At 56.9% G+C, this 20,477-nt stretch overlaps 1 protein-coding gene across 4 annotated transcripts in view; it reads right to left on the bottom strand.

Moving 5' to 3' along the window:
* Positions 1-7,525: 7,525 nt before the first annotated feature.
* Positions 7,526-20,477, bottom strand: part of RAP1GAP2 (RAP1 GTPase activating protein 2) — a 149,668-nt gene continuing 136,716 nt past the window's right edge. For 2 of the 4 annotated variants that reach the window (XM_079797866.1, XM_079797867.1), the window contains 6 exons: positions 17,221-17,334; positions 16,905-17,022; positions 16,271-16,397; positions 12,841-12,917; positions 12,425-12,463; positions 7,526-11,592 (listed from right to left, as the gene is read on the bottom strand). In XM_079797866.1, the coding sequence (XP_079653992.1) occupies positions 12,455-12,463; positions 12,841-12,917; positions 16,271-16,397; positions 16,905-17,022; positions 17,221-17,334 (445 nt within the window). In that variant the 3' untranslated portion in view covers positions 7,526-11,592; positions 12,425-12,454. The remainder of the gene's footprint in view (positions 11,593-12,424; positions 12,464-12,840; positions 12,918-16,270; positions 16,398-16,904; positions 17,023-17,220; positions 17,335-20,477) is intronic. The other 2 variants (XR_013815056.1, XR_013815057.1) reach the window with 2 other exon arrangements.

Here is a 20,477-nt window from a genome sequence, read left to right as displayed (position 1 = left end):
CGTGCCTCTTGCGCCCTCTACTGGCAAAGCTGAACATGGTGCCAGTTGACAAGGGAAACATGGCTCTTGCGCCCTCTACTGGCAAAGCTGAGCATGGTGCCAGTTGACAAGGGGAAACCACTGGATCCATTTCACAGTCTAGGCCTGAAGGGAAAACTTGGTGCTGAGACCAGCTCAGCTGGTCTTCAGGGCGAGAATAAAGGTAAACAAAAAATTATCTCAAACCCGTAAGGAAAGGACCAACCACCCAATAGAAAGAAAAGAAATACGGAGAAGCACAGAGAAAAGCTGAAAGCGGAGGCAAGATAGGACCTTTGCTGTCCTTCCGGGGGCTCAGCGGCACCCCTGCCCTTTGATTCTAGAAGACACCGCTGTCTCTTTTGAATGAATGCCTCCTTTTCTGTCAGCTCAAACTAGCTCGAGCTGACTTCAAGCCCTGCCACAAAGTCAGCCTAATCAATACAAGCTGGCAACAAGTCACTGAATTAAAATCTTAGATAATTTTATCATCGCTGAGTCCTTGTAATAGTTTGTAATTGTTTGTATCTGCTGGAATTTTAACCTTGGCAGTTTGGGGAAACTTTCTTCCCTAGGGGAAAATTGTATAATTAAAGAAGTTAAAATCTTTTTCCATTATATTCATTATTGCACTCTTAGTAGCTGGATTCCATCTGGGCCTCCTTGTCCATTTTTCCTGGACATTTTCTGAGATTCCTTATTAGTGATAAATTCTTGTAAAACCTGCCGATTGATATTTTAGAGCAAAGGTATAATAAAGACTTCCTTGTCAGTCTTATATTTAAGTTTCTTAAATATAATGTCTTGCAGAAGATTACTAAAATTCATCTGATCCAATAATTTGAGCAAGTTCTCTACCCTCTTTCTCATAAACACACCTTCCCATAGTACAGTCTTGCTGCATCTACCCCGTCATTCATGTGTATGTTCTCATGTGGGCCCATTTATGTTGCAGTTCTTCTTATTCCTTCTTTCATAGGGGCTGTGTCATGTTATTCGTCCATTTGATGGAGTCAATTCATCAACCACGTTCTCCGCCTGCCGGAGTTATGAGATTCATTCGCCTTTAACATCATTAGTGTCGGGCACACTTCATCCTGGGCGTCTTCAGCTCTTCCCGGCAGCGATTTCATTCCTAGATGGCAGGTAGGTTTCTGCAGTCTCATGTCCCATCTCGCATCTGATCATTTGTTTTGATTTGAAAAAAAGGGGCTCTAGCTGTTTTCAATTTTAAATTTCCATTTAACTTTTGATTCTCTCAGTATCTGATTTTCCTTTTTCACCGAATTCCTTCTGCTTCCTGCATGGTGCTCATCTTCTCTCCCAATGTTCCTATTACAGGCTGCCCTGTAATGTCCTCCACGCAGCCATAGTCCGTTCTCCCCTGAAACCACTCCTTACAAGCTTTGTTGGATGCATATTTCTCTATTCTGTTCTCTCTGGCGACTCCCTTTCATTTTCCTGCAAGATCTTGTGTCTCGCCGGGACAGACATTTGTGTGACAATGATTATGACAGTCCCTGAGGTGGGGGGCCGGCATCTTTCAACCCCCCTGCACCCTCACCTCCCCCACCGCTTCCTCACTGGGCCGGAGACACTGTAGCAGGAGAGAGGCTCGCACAGAGCCTGCACCCTGGATCAGTGGTTCCCAAAGGGAAAGGCCACAGCAGAACCCCTCCTGTGCTTGGTGAGATACAGGCCCCGGGGCCCGCCCAGTCCAGTGAGTTCTAGTCTCTGGAATCTGCATGTTAACATCCTCCAGGGATTCCTATGTGCCCTGCGGCTGAGCTGCTAGAGGAGAAGGCCCCCTCCACAGCTGGGAGCAGCATCCTGTTCTAAGAGTGGAGAGGGCTGCTCTGAAGTTGGGGATGGCCTTCTACAAAGGTTCTCCAGGTATGGGACCCCTAACAATCCGGGACTGCTGGCTCCCAACCACTTGCCTGCCTGACAGCCTGATCACCCCCTAACCACTCCCCTGCCAGCCTGATCAACACCTAACTGCTCCCCTGCCAGCCTGATTGCCCTCAACTGCCCGCCCCTGCTGGCCTGGTTACCCCTAACTACCTTCCCCTGCAGGCCTGGTCACCCCTAAGTGCCCTCCCCTGCTGGCCTGGTCCCTCCCAACTGTCCTTCCCTGCAGGCCTGGTCACCCTTAACTACCCTCCCCTGCCGGCCTGGTCGCCCACAACTAAGCTCTCCTGCTGTCCATCTTATGGCGGCCATCTTTGACCACATAGGGGCGGCCATCTTGTGTGAGGGTGTGAGGGTCAATTTGCATATTACCTCTTTATTATATAGGATGCCTCCATCCCACCATGGTTCTCCCATCTCTCCTTCACCAGGGTCAGACCTGCATCAGTCTGAGGGCTCTCCAGCCTTTTCCAGCTCCGTCCCCATTTCCTCTCACAGGTCCTTCCTCTAATACATTCCTTATTCCCCTCTGGGTGTCTGCTTCTCAGGGTACTCAGACTAGTACGGAGGTCTTTCAGAGGCAGTCCCCAAACGGGAGGCCTCTTGGCCTCTCTCTTCCCCACCTAACACTGTGCAGAGGGAGGAGGGGCTTGGACATAGGGGGCGGGGGAAGCAGCCACCAGTCAAAATCTGCACCCAATGAGTTCAACAGGCAAGAAGGACTGTATTGAAGACTATTGCAATAGGGGAGCGAGATTGACCGCAGATCCACATACAACAGGAACAAATGGGGAGTTCTAGCCAGCAGGCAGGGTGAGTGATTGGATGGAAAATTACTATGAGGAACTTGGTTATGTATCAAAGGCTGGGGAAGGGCAACTTGGTTGGATATCAAAGGCAATGAGTGGGGAAGATTCTTGATAAACCAGTTTAATGGGATGCTTTGCTAAAACTGGGCTGGGCAGGCCGATGACGGGCCAAAGATGACACCTAGCTGAAAAAGGGGGCTCAGAGATTAGGTCAAGGAGGGGGTCCTTGCCACACACAGGCCCCTGGGCCCAACAGGCTAACCTGCCCCAGAAGGTTGGTGGGGATGCTAGAACTGGATGTGAGCTGACGTTTAAAACGAACAGGACTGAGTGATCTGAAATGGCCCTGTTTTAATAACTGGCTGCTACTGCAAAGTTAGAGAACTGGACTGCGGTAGTGGTATTGGAGCCAGCTACCCAGGGGCAAAGGCGGGTTGGCTGGCAGCACCACTGAGTGCAGCAGGCACTTGGAGAGTGAGATGGAAGCCAAGCCGAGCCCGGCCCAGCAGCTGCAGGCCGGCATCTCCCCATGGGGAGGCGGAGTGATGGCCCAGGATATCTGATGAGGGCTGCGAGCTGCTGGACACCGAGGTGGGCGAACAGGTGGCAGGAGTCTGAAGACCGAGCCCCTAACTTGACAGAGTGCCCCATCTAGTGGAGGACACCTGAACAGACCCGGGTGAGCTTGCTGAGAATCTGAAGGTTTAAAGGGACTGAACAGGCCCAGCTGAAGGTTTAGCGAGGGTGGGGGACGTCCCGCTCACAGGCTGCACAAGGCCGGAGAAGTCATTTGGTCCGGCCCTTCCAAGGCACTAGGGGTGAGTTAATTAAATGTTTGACCAGATATAGCTGGCCACTTTCTAAGTTGGTAGTTTTGTGTGGCCCGAGAATGATGTTGTAAATATCCACATGGCCCTCAGCAGAAAAGAGGTGCCCCGCCCCTGGTCGGAGGACCTGTAGCTGGCCCGGCTGGAGTCATCCCTGCCCCCGACAGCCCTTCCCACACGGACAGGGAACAGTCTCCCTCCACAGAGCTCCGTGGAATCAGCGATCCCCCGCGTCTGGGAAGAGGGCATGAACCCAGGAAGCAGACAACCCACGGGGTGCAGACGGGCCTGGATGTTTGTGTAAAAGATGCAGCTTCACTTGCAGCCGTGGGGACTCCGCAGATGGAACCTAAAAGCTGAGAAATAGGAAGCCTCAGACCACAGGCTCGGGGGAGGCCCCACATGACGTGGGAGTGACCACAGGCCCCACATGACGTGGGAGTGACCACGGCGGCCCCACATGACGTGGGAGTGACCACAGGCCCCACATGACGTGGGAGTGACCACGGGGCCCCACATGACGTGGGAGTGACCACGGCGGCCCCACATGACGGAGTGACCACAGCGGCCCCACATGACGTGGGGGTGATCACGGCGGCCCCACATGACGTCGTGTGACCACGGCGGCCCCACATGACGTGGGAGTGACCACGGCGGCCCCACATGACGGAGTGACCACAGCGGCCCCACATGACGTGGGGGTGATCACGGCGGCCCCACATGACGTCGTGTGACCACGGCGGCCCCACATGACGTGGTGTGACCACGGCGGCCCCACATGACGTGGGAGTGACCACAGGCCCCACATGACGTGGGAGTGACCACGGCGGCCCCACATGACGTGGGAGTGACCACGGCGGCTCCACATGATGTGGGAGTTACCACGGCGGCCCCACATGACGTGGGTGTGACCACAGCGGCCCCACGTGACGTGGGAGTGACCACGGCGGCCCCACATGACGTGGGAGTGACCACAGGCCCCACATGACGTGGTGTGACCACGGCGGCCCCACATGACGTGGTGTGACCACGGCGGCCCCACATGACGTGGGAGTGATCACGGGGCCCCACATGACGTGGGAGTGACCACGGCGGCCCCACATGATGTGGGAGTGACCACGGCGGCCCCACATGATGTGGGAGTGACCACGGCGGCTCCACATGACATGGGAGTGACCACGGCGGCCCCACGTGACGTGGGAGTGACCACGGCGGCCCCACGTGACATGGGAGTGACCACGGCGGCCCCACGTGATGTGGGAGTGACCACAGGCCCCACATGACGTGGGAGTGATCACAGTGGCCCCACATGACGGGAGTGATCACGGCGGCTCCACATGACGTGGGAGTGATCACAGCGGCCCCACGTGATGTGGGAGTGACCACGGCGGCTCCACATGACGTGGGAGTGACCACGGCGGCTCCACATGACGTGGTGTGACCACAGCGGCCAGGACACTGCCGACGTGGTTCCCGAACTGCGGCTCCGAGCCGGGCAGAGGAACCAGAGGGCCGGATGCACTTTACCGGGTCCGTCCCGGTGATCCGGAACCCCAGTCCGGAACACACCTTCGTACTGAGGTCCGCACATCCAGGGAAACCCGCACCAAACTTGCATTCCAAACTGAAATTTGATTCTGGTTCTTTAAACGACCTGGAGACAATAACACACACTTTAATGGGCTGTTCGGATGACTAAGTGAGATAATACAGTCAGTTCTGCTCAAATACTTGTTTTGAAAATGGCAGTTTGGTCCAATGCCGTTGATATATTAGAAGAAAACATAACACAAACTGCATGTTTGAATGTGCAGCCCGCCATGAGAATACTGGGTGCACGGAAAACCGCCCCCAGCTAAATCGAGCTGCATAGGAACACACAGCCCACATGGCACAGCTCCAACACCCACCAGCCTCAGGGCACACCATGAGCTGTGAGCCACACCCCTCCACATCTGGCATTACTGCTGTCCCCGGTAACTCACACGCGGCAACCCTTCCAACACCGGCCTTCACAATCAAACTTCAGGTCTGGCTCACAGTAAGAATGCGTGCTTATTGTAGAGTTTATATATTTCTTAATCCTCTAACGTGTACAACTGTGCTACCGTTTCCACTCAGTAGTGAATGAATTTTCTTAATTAGCAATGCTGCTTTATTTGAATTACAATAGAATCTACTTGATAATTTTCAGAAATGCAACTTCCAAATCTAAAAGCAAGTTTTTTGTTTGTTCTTTTCATCTTCATTGTTGAAAGAATTACTTATGTCCCCCTTTTTCCCTCATGGACCCCCTCCAGCCCCCCTCTGTCCCCCGCCCCAGGCCTTCACCAACCATGAATTTTTTTAATCCTCACCCAAGGATATGTCCATTGATTTTTAGAGAGAGAGGAAGAGAGAGAGAGAGAGAGAGAGAGAGAGAGAGAGAGAGAGCTGTGAGAGGAACATTGGTCAGTTGCCTCCCGTACGCACCCCAACCGGGTATCAAACCCACAACCCAGGTATGTGCCATGATAGGGAATCGAACCGGCAACCTTTAGGTGTACAGGAGGATGCTCCAACCAACTGAGCCATACGGGCCAGGGCTAATGAATGAATTTTTATTTTTATGTGTCATTGACAACGTTTGTGTTATGTCCCTCGCTCTATTTTTCCCACTTGCACAACTTTGCATAGTGTTGTGATTTTTTAGGAACTAATATGTCGTGTTACAGGAAAACTGGCTGAATATCTAAAGCACTTAAGCTCGTGGTAACAGTTAATACATGTCAGCTGCTGTTCCAGTTATTACAATAGCAATCATCATGGAACCTCAGGCGCTTGAATAACACTTGCCAGTTTTTTTTCAAAGCTCTTTCCCAATTATAAACTCACTTCTCTCCTCGTGCTTCCCTTTTATATGGTTTTTCCAATTACACATAAAAGAAAATGCAAATCCAAGAGGTTAAAAAATTTGTCCCAGATCACACAACCAAGTCCCAATAAATGAAGGCCTGTTCCTTGCCTTCAGATTTCTTAAAGGAAAACACACACACACACACACACACACACACACACACACACACACATCCAAACATTATAAAACAAAGTGTATCTATGTAAGAGTGTGGTGTGGCCATTCGTGAGTCAAAGGGGATAGGAGGGAGGGCACTTAATCATGAAAGAATCCCTGGAGAAATAAACTGGGACTCCGGAGAGGAAGTGGGCAGAAGGAGAAAACCCCAGGCTGAGGACAAACCGGTGACTGGCAGGGGTCTCCAACTCAGACGCCCCCCTGGGCCAGGCCGAGCAATAGCAGGAAAGGGTGAGATGCTCCAGGTGTAACCGAGGGGACTGCGGTGCGCAGGCCCCCCCGAGGCGCCTCTGTAAGCTCTGAGCAATCCCTGCCACTCCACGGGCGCGGATGCCGCATCGGGTTTGTAACAGAAGCGGGAAGTTTCTGTGATTTTCTAGGTTTTCAAAAAATGTTTGTAGTCAGTATTTTGTTTGGTTTTTTTTTAATATATGTTTGTTGATTTCACAGAGGAAGGGAGAGGGAGAGAAAGAGAAACATCAATGATGAGAGAGAATCACTGATGGGCTGCCCCCTGCGTGCCCCACACTGAGGATGGAGCCCACAACTCAGGCACGCGCCCTGACCGGCAATCAAACGGTGACCTCCTGGTTCATAGGTTGACGCTCAAACACTGAGCCATGCCGACCGGGCTGTAGTCAGTTTTTTAAACATCAGCAACTCATTGGGAAATTTTAAAACACTTTTTAGGCTAAAGTAACACGTCTGCGGGGGGGCCCCCCATGGCCCGGGGGGGGGGGGCTGCCAGTATTCAACCTCTGGTGAGCTAAAAGGCGACGCTCGCTCGGGGGTGGGGCCCCAAGCAAAGAAGTCTGAACACTGATGGACACAAAATATGTTATTTATTGTCAATTTCTGCAAAGACACATTTAAGCAACAAAATATACATTTGTCAACCTTTTAGAATTTGTTTTATACATTAACAAATACAATGTGCTACCATAGCAATAAATTAAATGTACACTATTTACATGACATAGGCAGTCAGGGTCCACAAGTCACCCCCTCACGAAGAGGGAAGGAAGGGAAGTCACCACCACGGGGGGGGGGCCTCAGGTCCAAGCTGCACCCCTCGGGCAAAGCGCTCACACGGGACGGCAGCCTCCCCGGGCCGGGTGTGGAAGGGGAGCGTTGGCGCACATGCGAAGGAGCGGCAAGGGGGGACTGACCCTGCCCAGCGGAAATGTCACAGGATCAAAGACAACAGCGTTGAAGTTCCAGCCTTCCCGCCAAACACCCTCTCCCCGGGGCTGGTAAGGCACAGAGCAGAGCCGCTGCCCCAGCACCTCTCCCTAGGCAGGGCTCCCCGTCCTTGGCCCTGCTGGGGGCTGTCTCCTTCCTTCCCCAGGGGCCCAGGGCCAGCTAAAAGTGGGGGCATGTGGGTTTGGGCAAAGGGCTCATGATGAAACAGATATCAGAGCTTGTAGAGAATGTCCCAACCGGCCCCGGCAAGCTGCGGAACAGGCTTGGCAAACCCCTCTGACCCACCCTTGCCCTTGAGGGAGGGGTAGCCAGAGGCTGGGAGGAGCCGTGGGGTCCTGAGCGGCCAGGTCCCTGCCAGACACCTGCGGCCCTAAGATCTGCCTGAACCCCAACCATCCCCCACCACAGACCTGCCTCTGGCACCTCACGACTGAATGAAGAAGGTAGTGTTTGCATTGGCACCTTAAACCGTCAGGGCGAGAAACTGAAGCAGGCTCCCTCCCGTCCCGCCTGGCCACCTGCGTCTACGTTTTTACTAACCACCGTGGTTTAAGGATCAGGGAGAATCAAGGGTTGTTTTTTTTTTTTAACTGAAAAGGGGGAAACTGAGGGTCGGATAACTGCGTCTACGCCCTGGCCTCCACCTCCCTTACACGCCAGAGTTGAAGGGCCGATGTCACTGAGGAACAAGCCACTGAAATCTCTCTTCCCGCCTCGTCTTCGGGGCCCAAAGCTGCACCCAGAGCCCCAGGGCCCTCACTGAAAAGTCCCAGCGAATATCCCTCCCGATGAACAGCCCCACCCGCACCCTGGGCGGCTCACAGCCCCCAGCCAGGGCCCAGGGCCCAGCTCACCGGCTCCCACACTCAGGGCCCCAGCACACGCAGCCACTCGCTGCGCCAGCCACGTAGGCAAGGGCCTGGGCTGCGGGTTCTCAGCCCAGCTTTGCCGCTGGCTGGTTATGTGGCCTCCAGCAAGTTACGCTCCCCTCCCGGGGGCGGAGGCTTGTCCTCTGGACCATGGCCTGGCTGGATTCGATGCTAAAAGAAGCCCGGGAGGCGTGGACAGCAAGATGCTCCCGGCAAGGCTGAACCACAGGATCGTTTTCAGGAAACACCGTGTTCCACTCCTGACAGAAACTCCAGCTGAGACCTCGCAGAAGCTCTTCCTGCCTCTGTTTTTAAGCATCATCTGAGCAGAGGCACCTGGGTTCCTCCGTGAGCCAGGCGGTTCCCGCAGCCAGAGGCGCGAGCGGGAAACACTTCGCCTCTGTCGGGGGGGCCACACACAGAGCCCCTCGGGTACCAGCATGAGCACCATCGGGACGAGTCTAGTCACAGGGACCCATGAGGCTTCAGCACATCTATGAGCCCCAAGACTGGGCGCAGCAATAAAAGGAAAGACATCTGAGGCCAGAGCGGATGCAAGGACACTGTCCAGGCACGCAAGCTGCCTGCCCCGTGGTCCCGAGGGAGGGGGGGCGACTGCGGGTCTTGCTTCTCCTCTCCTCTCCCCCTCGCCCTGGCCATGAACATTCTGGAAGCTACAGGATGGACTTGCTAAAGATGGTGATGCAGACACAGAGGGAGGGACCTTTCAGATCCTTCCCAGGCATCCCCGTTAGCAGAGGATAGAGCCACTGCTCAGGCCTGTCATTCTTGGGGCAGACCTGTGCCTCTCGGCTTCCAGGACACGCCCAGCCACCCTGGCCCCGGGCTCAGAGGCAGGAGCAAGGCCCTCCCGGGAGGTGGGGCCTGCAGGGAGGGTGGGGGGCGAACGGTGGGGGGAGGTGGGTATGAGGTTCCCAAGCAGGACAGAGTGGGGACCACCTGGAAACCCCAGAGGACCCCGCAGACCACGAACACAGCACCACCAGCCAGCAGCTGCAAATACCAGCTCTCCAGAGAAGCAAGCCAGAGCCTGGGGTTGTTTTTAAAGAAATGCAGTTCGGCCTTCCAAGTTCCTTCCGAAACCCAGCCAACAGGACGCCGCCAGGACCTGCAGGCCCCGTCACAGCAGCGGGTGCCGCTGCGGGATCGTTTAATCAACGCCACGCGGACGTTTGTTGACCTTCTAACTAGAATAAATTCCACGGGGCTAGGACTTTAAGTAAACACATTTCCCAGACAGTGCGAGGGGAGAGGCCCAGCGGCCTGCAAACGGGGTCCCACAGGGTCCACCTGAGTGGGGGACGAAGGACCGAGGTTTTGCTCTCACTGCAAAAGCAACGGGGAGGTGGTCACAAAAGCAGGTGTGACGTTTCTATGCCTTGACTCGGGAATAGGCCCAGATCCCATGCAAATAGAGCACTGGGTTGGAGACCCTTGTCAGCTGCTCGTTAAAGCCCTGGCCGCCCGTGTCCCAGAGGGCCCAGGTGCACTGGAAACCGCCGCACCTCCAAGGGTCTGCTCTTCAGACTCCGTTTTACCTGGAGGACACCCAGAAACCAACGAAGACTCGGGGTGGGGAGCAGCCAGGAGGGGGCTGCCCGCAGAGAGCACGCTGGCTCACCCCCGGGGAGGTGGCTCTGGCTGAGGGGCCCTGGCAGGCGGTGTCTCAACTGCACCAGCCGGGGCCCAGGCTGCAGGAATCCCTCCGGTGTGACAGCTGCCTGTAGACCCACAGTGGGAAAGGGGAAGAGGAGACTGGGGGAGGGGGGTGCGGAGATCGAGCCCGACAGCCCAAGGGCACAGCCCCCAGGCAGCACTGGGTCTCCCACAGACGCCAGAACATAAACGCAGCAGAAGGAGGCCGCCCCTTCCCCTCGCCTGAGTTCTCCCCCCTCGCCAAGGCCTGACCGCACCCGAGTCCTCCCACCTCACCTCCCCGCTCTCACCAGGAGGTGGGTTGAAGTGACTCCCCACCAACCTACAAACCTCCGCCACCAGCTGGGACAGGGACCCTGGCCTGGCCTGGGTCTCAGGGTCTCCAGCCCAGGCCCAGGCGCTCACTGCCTCGCTCCCTCCCAGCTCCTCCTCTCCTGGCACCCACCCCTTCGTGGGAAAAGCATCTGCTCAAAGGGAGAGACTGGCTCCGGCCTCTCCCACAGCAACCACCCGGGAGCCTGTGTGAATGAGGCCGCGAGGAAGTGTGTGGCGCCCGCTCCCACACGCCCAGCCCTGTGGCAGCTTCACCGGGCCATGCCCGGGCAGCAGGGACAGAGGCCCCGGCAGCTGTCAGCAGGTGCGGAAGAAGCTCCTAGCACAGAAGCAAACAGATGTTGGGAGCTCCAGAAATGTGGGAGCGACAGAGCCGACTTCTACCAGGCCATCTTCAAGGAGCTACAGATTCGGCTCCTGGAAAAGTGCTCCTTCCAGCACCCAAAATGCCCCCCTGTCAGGACCCGGCGCTGCCCCTCCCCAGGCGCAGTCCCCTCTGGGCCTCTGCTCCCCCCACCCCCACCAGGCTCTGCCTCTCGGCTCTCTGAGTCCCCAGTACCCAGACCCCCGCTCACCCAACACTGGCTGCTGCAGACAAAAACAAGGTAACAAATGACCCAGACACACAGCACATGGGGGGTCAGGAGCAGGCTGGCCTGGAGGCATGAGGCCTCGTCCAGAGAGGGGGAGGTGCTCGCAGGGTGTCTTGGCAAAGGAGCGGGCAGGGCTGTGCCGGTCGGGGCACTGGGACAGGTAGCTGGTCTGGTGGGCAGGTGGCCGATGGAGCAACAGGCCTGTGACGGTCAGAGTAGTGAATGGCACCCCCAAACTGCTAGGATAGGAGCCTTCTCCAAGACAGAATCGGGGCTTCCCTGGAGGAGACAAGAAGGAGGGAGGCGATCAAACACTGGGTGAAGGAAGGAAGGGCAGACACGTGTGCCCACGGCCATAGCCCATGGATATGCTGGGACAGGAGGGGCCCACACAGGGTGCCCGGCGTCAGACAGCCGAGCAGGTGGGCATCGACAGGAACCTGGTGAACAGGGTCTGCAGTGCAGGATGGGAGTGAGTGTGCCGGCACCCCCAGCTCACCTGCTTTTTTACAGCTCAGGTTTGTGCAAATGGGCTCAGCTCTGCCCCTCCCCCTGGTTCCAACTGTGACTCTCAGCCCTGCAGCCCCGTAGCAGGGGGGAAATCAGAGGGTCTCTGCTAATTCACCAGCCACATTCGGGCCTTGCGGGGAGCTGGGCCCAGGCCCGATCTGCTGAAAACCACACATTCCTGCCCACCCCCGACTGGCTGTGGCTGCCAGCAGGGTCCTCCCTCGGGGCGCCGCGCAGCGCAGTGTTTAGGGTGCTGAGGCATCTCTGGGCACTCGGGGAGGAGAGCTCAGCCCAGGGCCCTGGGAAAGGCCGCTGATGGCAGAAAGGCAGGGGCAAACGGACGCCTCTCCCTCCAGGAGAGGAAGCCGCTCTGGGCGACTGCCCCAGCCAGGCTCCTCTGGGGCAAGGGGACCAACTCAGTGAGTCCGGCCCAGACCCAAACAACCCTTCCATCCACACCGAGGCCACCCGCCTTCCTCCCATCCTGGGCCCCATCCCAGAGGCTTCAGAAGAGGCGACTACCCTCCCCAGCAGGCAGGGTCTCAGGACAGTGTCGGATCAGCAGGCCCCATGGCCACAGCAGGACAAACACTTGACCCACCTTTGACAGGCGAAGGTCTCCTCTTTCGCATTAGTGACCCTGTTTTAAGAAAAATCCAGGCGAGAGTTTTTATAAAACTAGGCAACATAACCCCTGCCGACTGCACCTTCTGTCCGCCCAGCTCTCCGCTCTCCGGTGACCTCGGAAGGGACCCGAGACCCCAGGAGCCAACCATTCACAACTCACATCTGTGTGTGTCCGAGGGTGTGGCTCTAACACAGGACGTAGGGCAGAGGTGGCTGGCGACCCCCTGGCTGCTGCCTGCACACGCGGGACCAACAGCCTCACCCCCAGATGGGACCAGAGGTTCCTCCCCCCGCTGTGACGGGCCCCGGGAAGGAAGGCTGGCTGGGAGGAGGTTGGAATGTGGGATGCGGGAGGCTCCCCCTGCCACCCCCACACCCCTAGATCCTTACCGCACTGGAGCTCGCATGGCTGAGCTTATCAAAGCGGAATTTCAGGTTTGACCTCGGGGAATTTCTGCCTTTGGCATCTAGGAAAAAGAAGAATGCCCATGGAGAGGGTGGGGCTGTGGCGGTCACGGGCTGCTGGGAACTGGGCAGGGAGGCCAGAAGGGGCGCTCCCCTCCACGAGACACTCTAGCGGACGCACCCATTCACAAGAGCCAACCCTTACATTTTTACAAATGTTGTGAGCTGGTTGTTACACACGCAGTCACAAGCTTAGCCCTGGACGGTGTGCTCAGTGGTTAGAGTGGCAGCCTGAGCGATTCCTGGTCAATGGCATGTACCTGGGTTGCAGGTTCGATCCCCAGCCCTAGTTTGGGGCATATGCAGGAGGCAACCAATCAATGTATTTCTCTCACATCAATGTTCCTCTCCCTCTCTCTCTCTTCCTCCCTCCTTTCCACTCTCTCTAAAAAATATCAATGGAAAAAATATCCTCCAGTGAGGATTCATTTTAAAAAATTAATTATAAGCTTATAATTAAGTGATATTCATCAAAGGTAATAAATATTCAAAAGCCATCGCTTCCTCGTTATTTCACTACATTTTACCACTCCTTATTCTTTTAAGGTTACGTCAGTCACATTGGTGGCTTGAGATCAGCAAATGCTACAAATCAACTTGATCTGCTGTTTTGTCGTTGAGACTTCAGAAACTAATGGAGAGAATCCTAATATAATAAAAGGTTAATATGCAAATAGACCAAATGGCAGAACAACCAAATAACCAATCAAAGCATAATACGCTAATAATATGGGAAGGTTGCTCAACCGCTCACTATGATGTGTACTGACTACCAGGAGGCAGACAGTCAACTGGTCGACCAGTCTCTATTACATGCACTGACCACCAGGGGGCAGATGCTCCAACCGGTATGTTAGCTTGCTGCTGAGGTCCGGCAGATCAGGACTGAGGGAGATGGGCAGGACACACCCTGGCGCCCTCCCTCGGTCCCTCCCCAGCCCAATCATGCATCAGTGGGGTCCCTCAGCCTGGCCTATGCCCTCTCACAATCCAGGACCCTTCGGGAAATGTCCAAGAGCCAGTTTCAGCTCAATCCTGTCGGCCACTCCCCTTGGGAGGGCACCAGGGACAGGGCTCATGGCTGGTGAGTGCTGCTACGGCAACTTCTCCTGATCGGAACTGACTGGGCGTGAGCCAGCGGCAGGCACAGTGGGGCCGGGATGAGCGGGAGCGGCAGGTAGGAGCTGCAGGCAGTGCTGGACTGCGGGTTTCAACCCTATCCCTGCAGGCCACCCAGAAGGACCCCACCCGTGCATGAATTCATGCACCGGGCCTCTAGTATTAGTAATATAAACTCAATGTGAAAGTGTATGTGCCTATAGCATTGTGAATAGCACAAAAAACTGAGTAAATATTCTTCCGGTATTGGAGGCATGGGAAGGCTGAGGAACGTGTCCAATGTCACATTGCTCGTCAGTGGTGGACCCAGGGTCCTGTGCTTGCCCCCACCCCACCGTGCTGTCCTCCTGGAGGGCGGGACCAAGCCTCTGACTTCTGGGCACCCACAGAGCCCATCATGCCTACCAGGCACGTCTACCGACATGCCTCTCAGGTGCCAACCTTCACCCTCTCCCCAGAGCTGGCTCCTCCTACTCTGTCCCACTGCAGGGATCCCAGAACCCCAAAGGCCCAGACTCCTTGCTCTCCCTGAAGCCCCCGCTACTGAGCCCCGAAGATTTACCTCCTTGGCATCTCTCGAATCCAATGCTCTATCACCCCACAATCCATGGCCCATCACCCCTCACCACTCACTGTGACCCTCGTGGATCTTCCCCCTGCACCTGCTCCCACCAGTCCTCCCTCCTGGGCCAGCTGCAGCCACAAAATGGTCTTTCTCAACCCCAGATGGCACTTCTCTGCTTAAGACCTTCCCATGGCTTCCACTGCCTGCAGGACAGAGCCCAAATCCTCACCAGGGGCAGCCCTGGCCCTGTCCCCTAACCACGGTCCCCTCTCTCACCTGTCCCCTGTCCCCCTGGCCCTGTCCCCTAACCACGGTCCCCTCTCTCACCTGTCCCCTGTTCCCCGGCCCTGTCCCCTAACCACGGCCCCCTCTCTCACCTGTCCCCTGTCCCCCTGGCCCTGTCCCCTAACCACGGTCCCCTCTCACCTGTCCCCCATCACCCTGGCCCTGTCCCCTAACCACGGTCCCCTCTCTCACCTGTCCCCTGTCCCCCTAGCCCTGTCCCCTAACCACTGTCTCCTCTCTCACCTGTCCCCTGTCCCCCTGGCTCTGTCCCCTAACCACTGTCTCCTCTCTCACCTGTCCCCTGTCCCCCTGGCCCTGTCCCCTAACCACGGTCTCCTCTCTCACCTGTCCCCTATCACCCTGGCCCTGTCCCCTAAGCACTGTCTCCTCTCTCACCTGTCCCCTGTTCCCCTGGCCCTGGCCCCTAACCACTGTCTCCTCTCACCTGTCCCCTGTCCCCCTGGCCCTGTCCCCTAACCACGGTCTCCTCTCTCACCTGTCCCCCATCACCCTGGCCCTATCCCCTAAGCACTGTCTCCTCTCTCACCTGTCCCCTGTTCCCCTGGCCCTGTCCCCTAACCACTGTCTCCTCTCACATGTCCCCTGTCACCCTGGCCCTGTCCCCTAACCATGGTCTCCTCTCTCACCTGTCCCCCATCACCCTGGCCCTGTCCCCTAACACTGTCTCCTCTCTCACCTGTCCCCTGTCCCCTGGCCCTGTCCCCTAACCACTGTCCCCTCTCTCACCTGTCCCCCATCACCCTGGCCCTGTCCCCTAACCACTGTCTCCTCTCTCACCTGTCCCCTATCCCCCTGACCCTGTCCCCTAACCACTGTCCCCTCTCTCACCTGTCCCCCATCACCCTGGCCCTGTCCCCTAACACTGTCTCCTCTCTCACCTGTCCCCTATCCCCCTGGCCCTGTCCCCTAACCACAGTCTCCTCTCACCTGTCCCCTGTCACCATTGTGAACTCCAGCCCCCCTGACCCACGTGTGGTTCCAGATGACGGCCTCTCATGTGCTGTCCCCTCCACCTGCAACGCTCTCCCCACCTGGTACCCTTGCATTTTGAGGACCATCCCTGTGATGGGGGGCCCTGAGTCAGAGATGGGGAAGAGCGAGAGGTCCATGGAAAGAACCTCAGCTTTCGACTCTCAACAGTCCCAACTCCTCTCTGAGCTCGGTCCCCGTGAGTAACGAGAGGACAAGAACAGGCCCCGAAGGCTGATGCGCAGACGCAGTGAGGGAGCAGAGCTCAAGGCCTCACACTGGGGCTGGACCCAGACCGGCCAGTTCCGGACGCCTGGGGCTGGCGCCCCACAAACAGTGCTCAGGGCCCAGCCCCTGCCCTGGCCGCGTGGCGCACACCACGTGGTGCACACCGACCTGTCGGACTCCGGCTCATGATGATGGGGGTGGTGGCTGCCCCTAGGCTGGGGCTCTCGCTGCTTGGGGACGAGCTGTAGACAAACACCTCCTGCTTGAAGGGCGAGGTTGTGGACGGCTGGCTGCTCTGGGGAGAGAGGCCGGGTGAGCGCGGTGGGCCCACCCTCACTGACCCGGGCAGCCCCGGCCTCCCACTGCCCACGTGGACACGCTCTTTCCTCCCGCTGCCTCCAGCCCTGGCTCCCCTCCAGTCCAGGCAGGGCCCCTGACCACACCCAGGCAGCACTGAGCCCTCTCCTCTCCAGCCAAGAACCCCACGGCAAGGACACGCTCAGCCTGACCTCTGACCCTCTGCTGCTGCTGCTCCTCTGTCACCCCAGAGAGACCCCAAACCACCGCTCCCAGAGGGTGGAGATGGCTGGGTGGGCCACCTCTTGTTTCCATACTCCCCGCTCCCCCCGGAGTCTGGACATTTCATGTGAATGGAGCCATACAACATGGTGTGGCCTTTTTGTGAATGGCTTCCTTCACTCAGCTAGTGTTTTAAAGGCTCTGCCCCCAGGAGCTATTGTAACACACAGAGCGGTGGGCCCAGGTGCCTCCCCACTGCCCAGGTTGGCCAGGCCGCACCTACCCCACTGTCACACTCCTCCATGGCCTCGCCCTCCCCGGCCGTGCTGCTGAAGCTGCTGGTGCTGGAGGAGGAGCGGGAGATGTTGGCCCGGCCGTTCTCCTTCAACTTCATGAAGGGCCTGCAGCGGGCGGGAAGGCGGCCCCGGTCACACGCGGGGGCCGAGGGCAGGGCAGGCCCCGCAGAGACTGAGTGGCTCCCCATGGCCCCGCCTGCTGGCCTGTGCGTTCCAGGGAGTCCCCAAAGCGGGAGATGCCAGCGCAGAGACCTATTCCAGGGCCCGCGGGGCTAGAGCCAGCCTCCCCAGCCTCACTCTTACTTCTCCTTGCTGGGGCAGATCTCCGGAGAGCTGGGGTTGGACGAGGTCTCAGACTTTATCTCCTGCGAAGAGTGCCCGCCGTCCACAGCCTTGGGGTTGCTGGATGCACTGTCACTGAGGAGATGAGGATGAAGAGGGGTGAGCCGGGTCCCCACTCCCACCTCACCCAGGCCCGACACTGCACCAGGGGGGCCTGTGGGGTCACAGCATCCCCGATAGATAGGACATCTATCCCACCCATGCCCCCATCAGACAACAGGGTTTTCTGCTTTGCCAAGGTCCCCTGCAGGCTCCTGGGTGAGAGTCCAGAGCTACCAGGCAGGAAGCCCGGCTTGATGCCCCCGAGTCCAAGTCCATCCCAGCTGGCAGAGCTCTAGGTCAAGGGCAGGCCACAGAGGGAATGGAGTGAGGTCTGGGCCATCCACCATCACAGCCAGCGCACACGCACCCCGCGGGGCCCCGGCAGGGCCTCGGCTGCAGAACGCCAGGGACGCCCTTCACACAGACTACAAAATGGCTCCCCGGATGCGTGTGCTGAGAGCTGGGAAGGGCTTCTGGGGAAACAGGCTACTCCCAGCCAGGGCCACGGCTTTCCTTCTGCAGTTTAACTGAGGTCACAAACGCTGCCCAGCAGTTGCTCGGTGCCCACTGTTGGGGCCCTGTCCCTAATGTACTTTTATTTTCATGACAGCTTCATGGACATACAATCCACATACAACTCACTCACTTAAACTGTGCGATTCAATGGTTTTTCGTATATTCACAACCATGACCACCATCTAATTTTAGAACATTTCTACCCTCCCTCAAAGAAACCCCAGACCCACTCGCAACCACTCCCATTCCTCCCTCCCCCGCCCCAGCCCCTGACAGAATCTACTTCCTGTCCCCATGGATTTGCCTATTCTGGACATTGCATGTGAATGGAGCCATACAACACGGTGTGGCCTTTTTGTGAATGGCTTCCTTCACTCAGCTAGTGTTTTAAAGGCTCATCTGTGTTGCAGCATGTGCCCGTCACACTTCACTCCTTTTTATTGCAAGACAACACTTCATTTTTTGGGTGGGCATGTGGATCGTTTCCGCTTGGGGCTACTATGACAATGCTGCCACGGACATCCGTGTGCCGGTGCTTATGCGGACACGTGTGTTCTTGCCCTTGGGTGTGCGCCTGGCGGGGAATTGCTGGGCCTGATGGCAACTCCACGGTTAACCCTCTGAGCTGCCAGGCTGTTCTCCAAAGCAGCCTCGCCAGTTCACATTCCCACCAGCCAGGCACGAGGTTCCGATTTCCCTACGTCCTTGCCAGCACTTCCTTCTTGTCTTTCGTATTATAACCATCCTGGAGGCAGGAAGTGCCGATGTACTTCTAACGAGGTCACCAGGGGCCTCCTCATTGTCCACCCCGGCAGGGGCTGGGGTCACTGTGCCAGACTTCTCTGCTCGGCTGCCACGCGGACCTCCCTCCTGCAAGGCCTCCTGCCCTGGCTTCTGAGGGTCGCCCCTCCCCAGGCTCTCTTCTTCCTCGCTCCCCTTCCTTCCTGGTCTTTTTCACTGGCTCTGCCTCCTTTCTCCCCTTGCCCTTAAGTGCTGGTGTTCCCCAGGCATTATCCACACCCCCTTGGGCGAGCGTATTCATTGATTCATCTTAAGCACCACCTCCCCCTCCTCTCCCCCTCCCCTCCCAGTGACTCCCACCTCTCCTTCAGACACCACCTCTCTCCCAAGCTCAGGACCAGCAATTCTGAGCACTCAGAGCTCTGGGTCTCCCTACTGAGTGGGCCACAAGGACTCATTCACACACAGCTTCCAATCAGAGCTCTTCATCCTCCTCCTCCATCACCGCCCTCGTCCTGCCTGCCCACGCCCGGGGCTGGCGCCGCCGCCAGGGCTACAGGAAGACACCTGTATACGGGGAGGTCAACCTGCCTGCCTCCCTTTCCTTCTAGAGACTGTAAGCTCCTGGAGGGCAGGTTGTGTCTTTGGAGCTCCTGGCTGAGCACTGAGCCCCCACGCGCCCGGCACCGGAGGGATGCTGACTGCCGAATTAAACACCAGGTGGGCTCCCTGACTAAAGGATCAGAGAGACAATTAGCAAGGATGGGGTAAGTGGGATATGGGAGTGGTTGAGCTGTATGAGTTCTGTACATATTTTTGGAAATTAACCCCTTATCAGATGTTCATTGGACAATATGTTCTCCCATACAGTGGGTTCCCCTTCATTTTGAGGGTGGTTTCTTTTGCTGTGCAGAAGCTTTTCAGTTTCATGTAGTCCCATCTGTTTACTTTTCCCTTTGTTTTATGCTAAAATAAGCCAGTCAGAAAGAGGCAACTATCCCATGATCTCACTTACACGGGGGATCTAATGAACAGAATAAACTGACGAACAAACCGACATGGAGACGTGGAACAGACTGAGAGATCTCAGAGGGAGCGGGCGGGTGGGAAGAGATTAACCAAAGAACCTATACGCATATGTGCACAGGCATGGACACAGCCAGCAGTATGGGAAAGGGTGGGAGGGGGAGGGGCAGGATGGAGGGGGCAAAGGGGGGAGAAATGGGGGACATCCGAAATAAACAATAAAAAAAAATTCTAAAGAAGAAAGGAAGGGAGGAAGGGAGGGAGGGAATGACGGGGGACGTGGGGGACGAAGCACTGAATGAGTGACGGGGGACGTGGGGGACGAAGCACTGAATGAGTGACGGGGACATGGGGGGTGAAGCACTGAATGAGTGACGGGGGACATGGGGGACGAAGCACTGAATGAGTGACGGGGACATAGGGGACGAAGCACTGAATGAGTGACAGGGACATGGGGGACGAAGCACTGAATGAGTGATGGGGACATAGGGGACGAAGCACTGAATGAGTGACAGGGACATGGGGGACGAAGCACTGAATGAGTGACGGGGACATGGGGGACGAAGCACTGAATGAGTGACGGGGGACATGGGGGATGAAGCACTGAATGAGTGACGGGGACATGGGGGGTGAAGCACTGAATGAGTGACGGGGGACGTGGGGGACGAAGCACTGAATGAGTGACGGGGGACATAGGGGGTGAAGCACTGAATGAGTGACAGGGGACGTGGGGGACGAAGCACTGAATGAGTGACGGGGACATGGGGGGTGAAGCACTGAATGAGTGACGGGGGACATGGGGGACGAAGCACTGAATGAGTGACGGGGGACATGGGGGACGAAGCACTGAATGAGTGACGGGGGACATGGGGGATGAAGCACTGAATGAGTGA

The sequence above is a fragment of the Cnephaeus nilssonii genome, assembly GCF_951640355.1.
Source record: "Cnephaeus nilssonii genome assembly, chromosome: 19".
Classification (NCBI taxonomy): domain Eukaryota; kingdom Metazoa; phylum Chordata; class Mammalia; order Chiroptera; family Vespertilionidae; genus Cnephaeus; species Cnephaeus nilssonii.
Note: the sequence above shows the minus strand (reverse complement) of the source record. Positions and strands in the feature narration are given on the sequence as shown.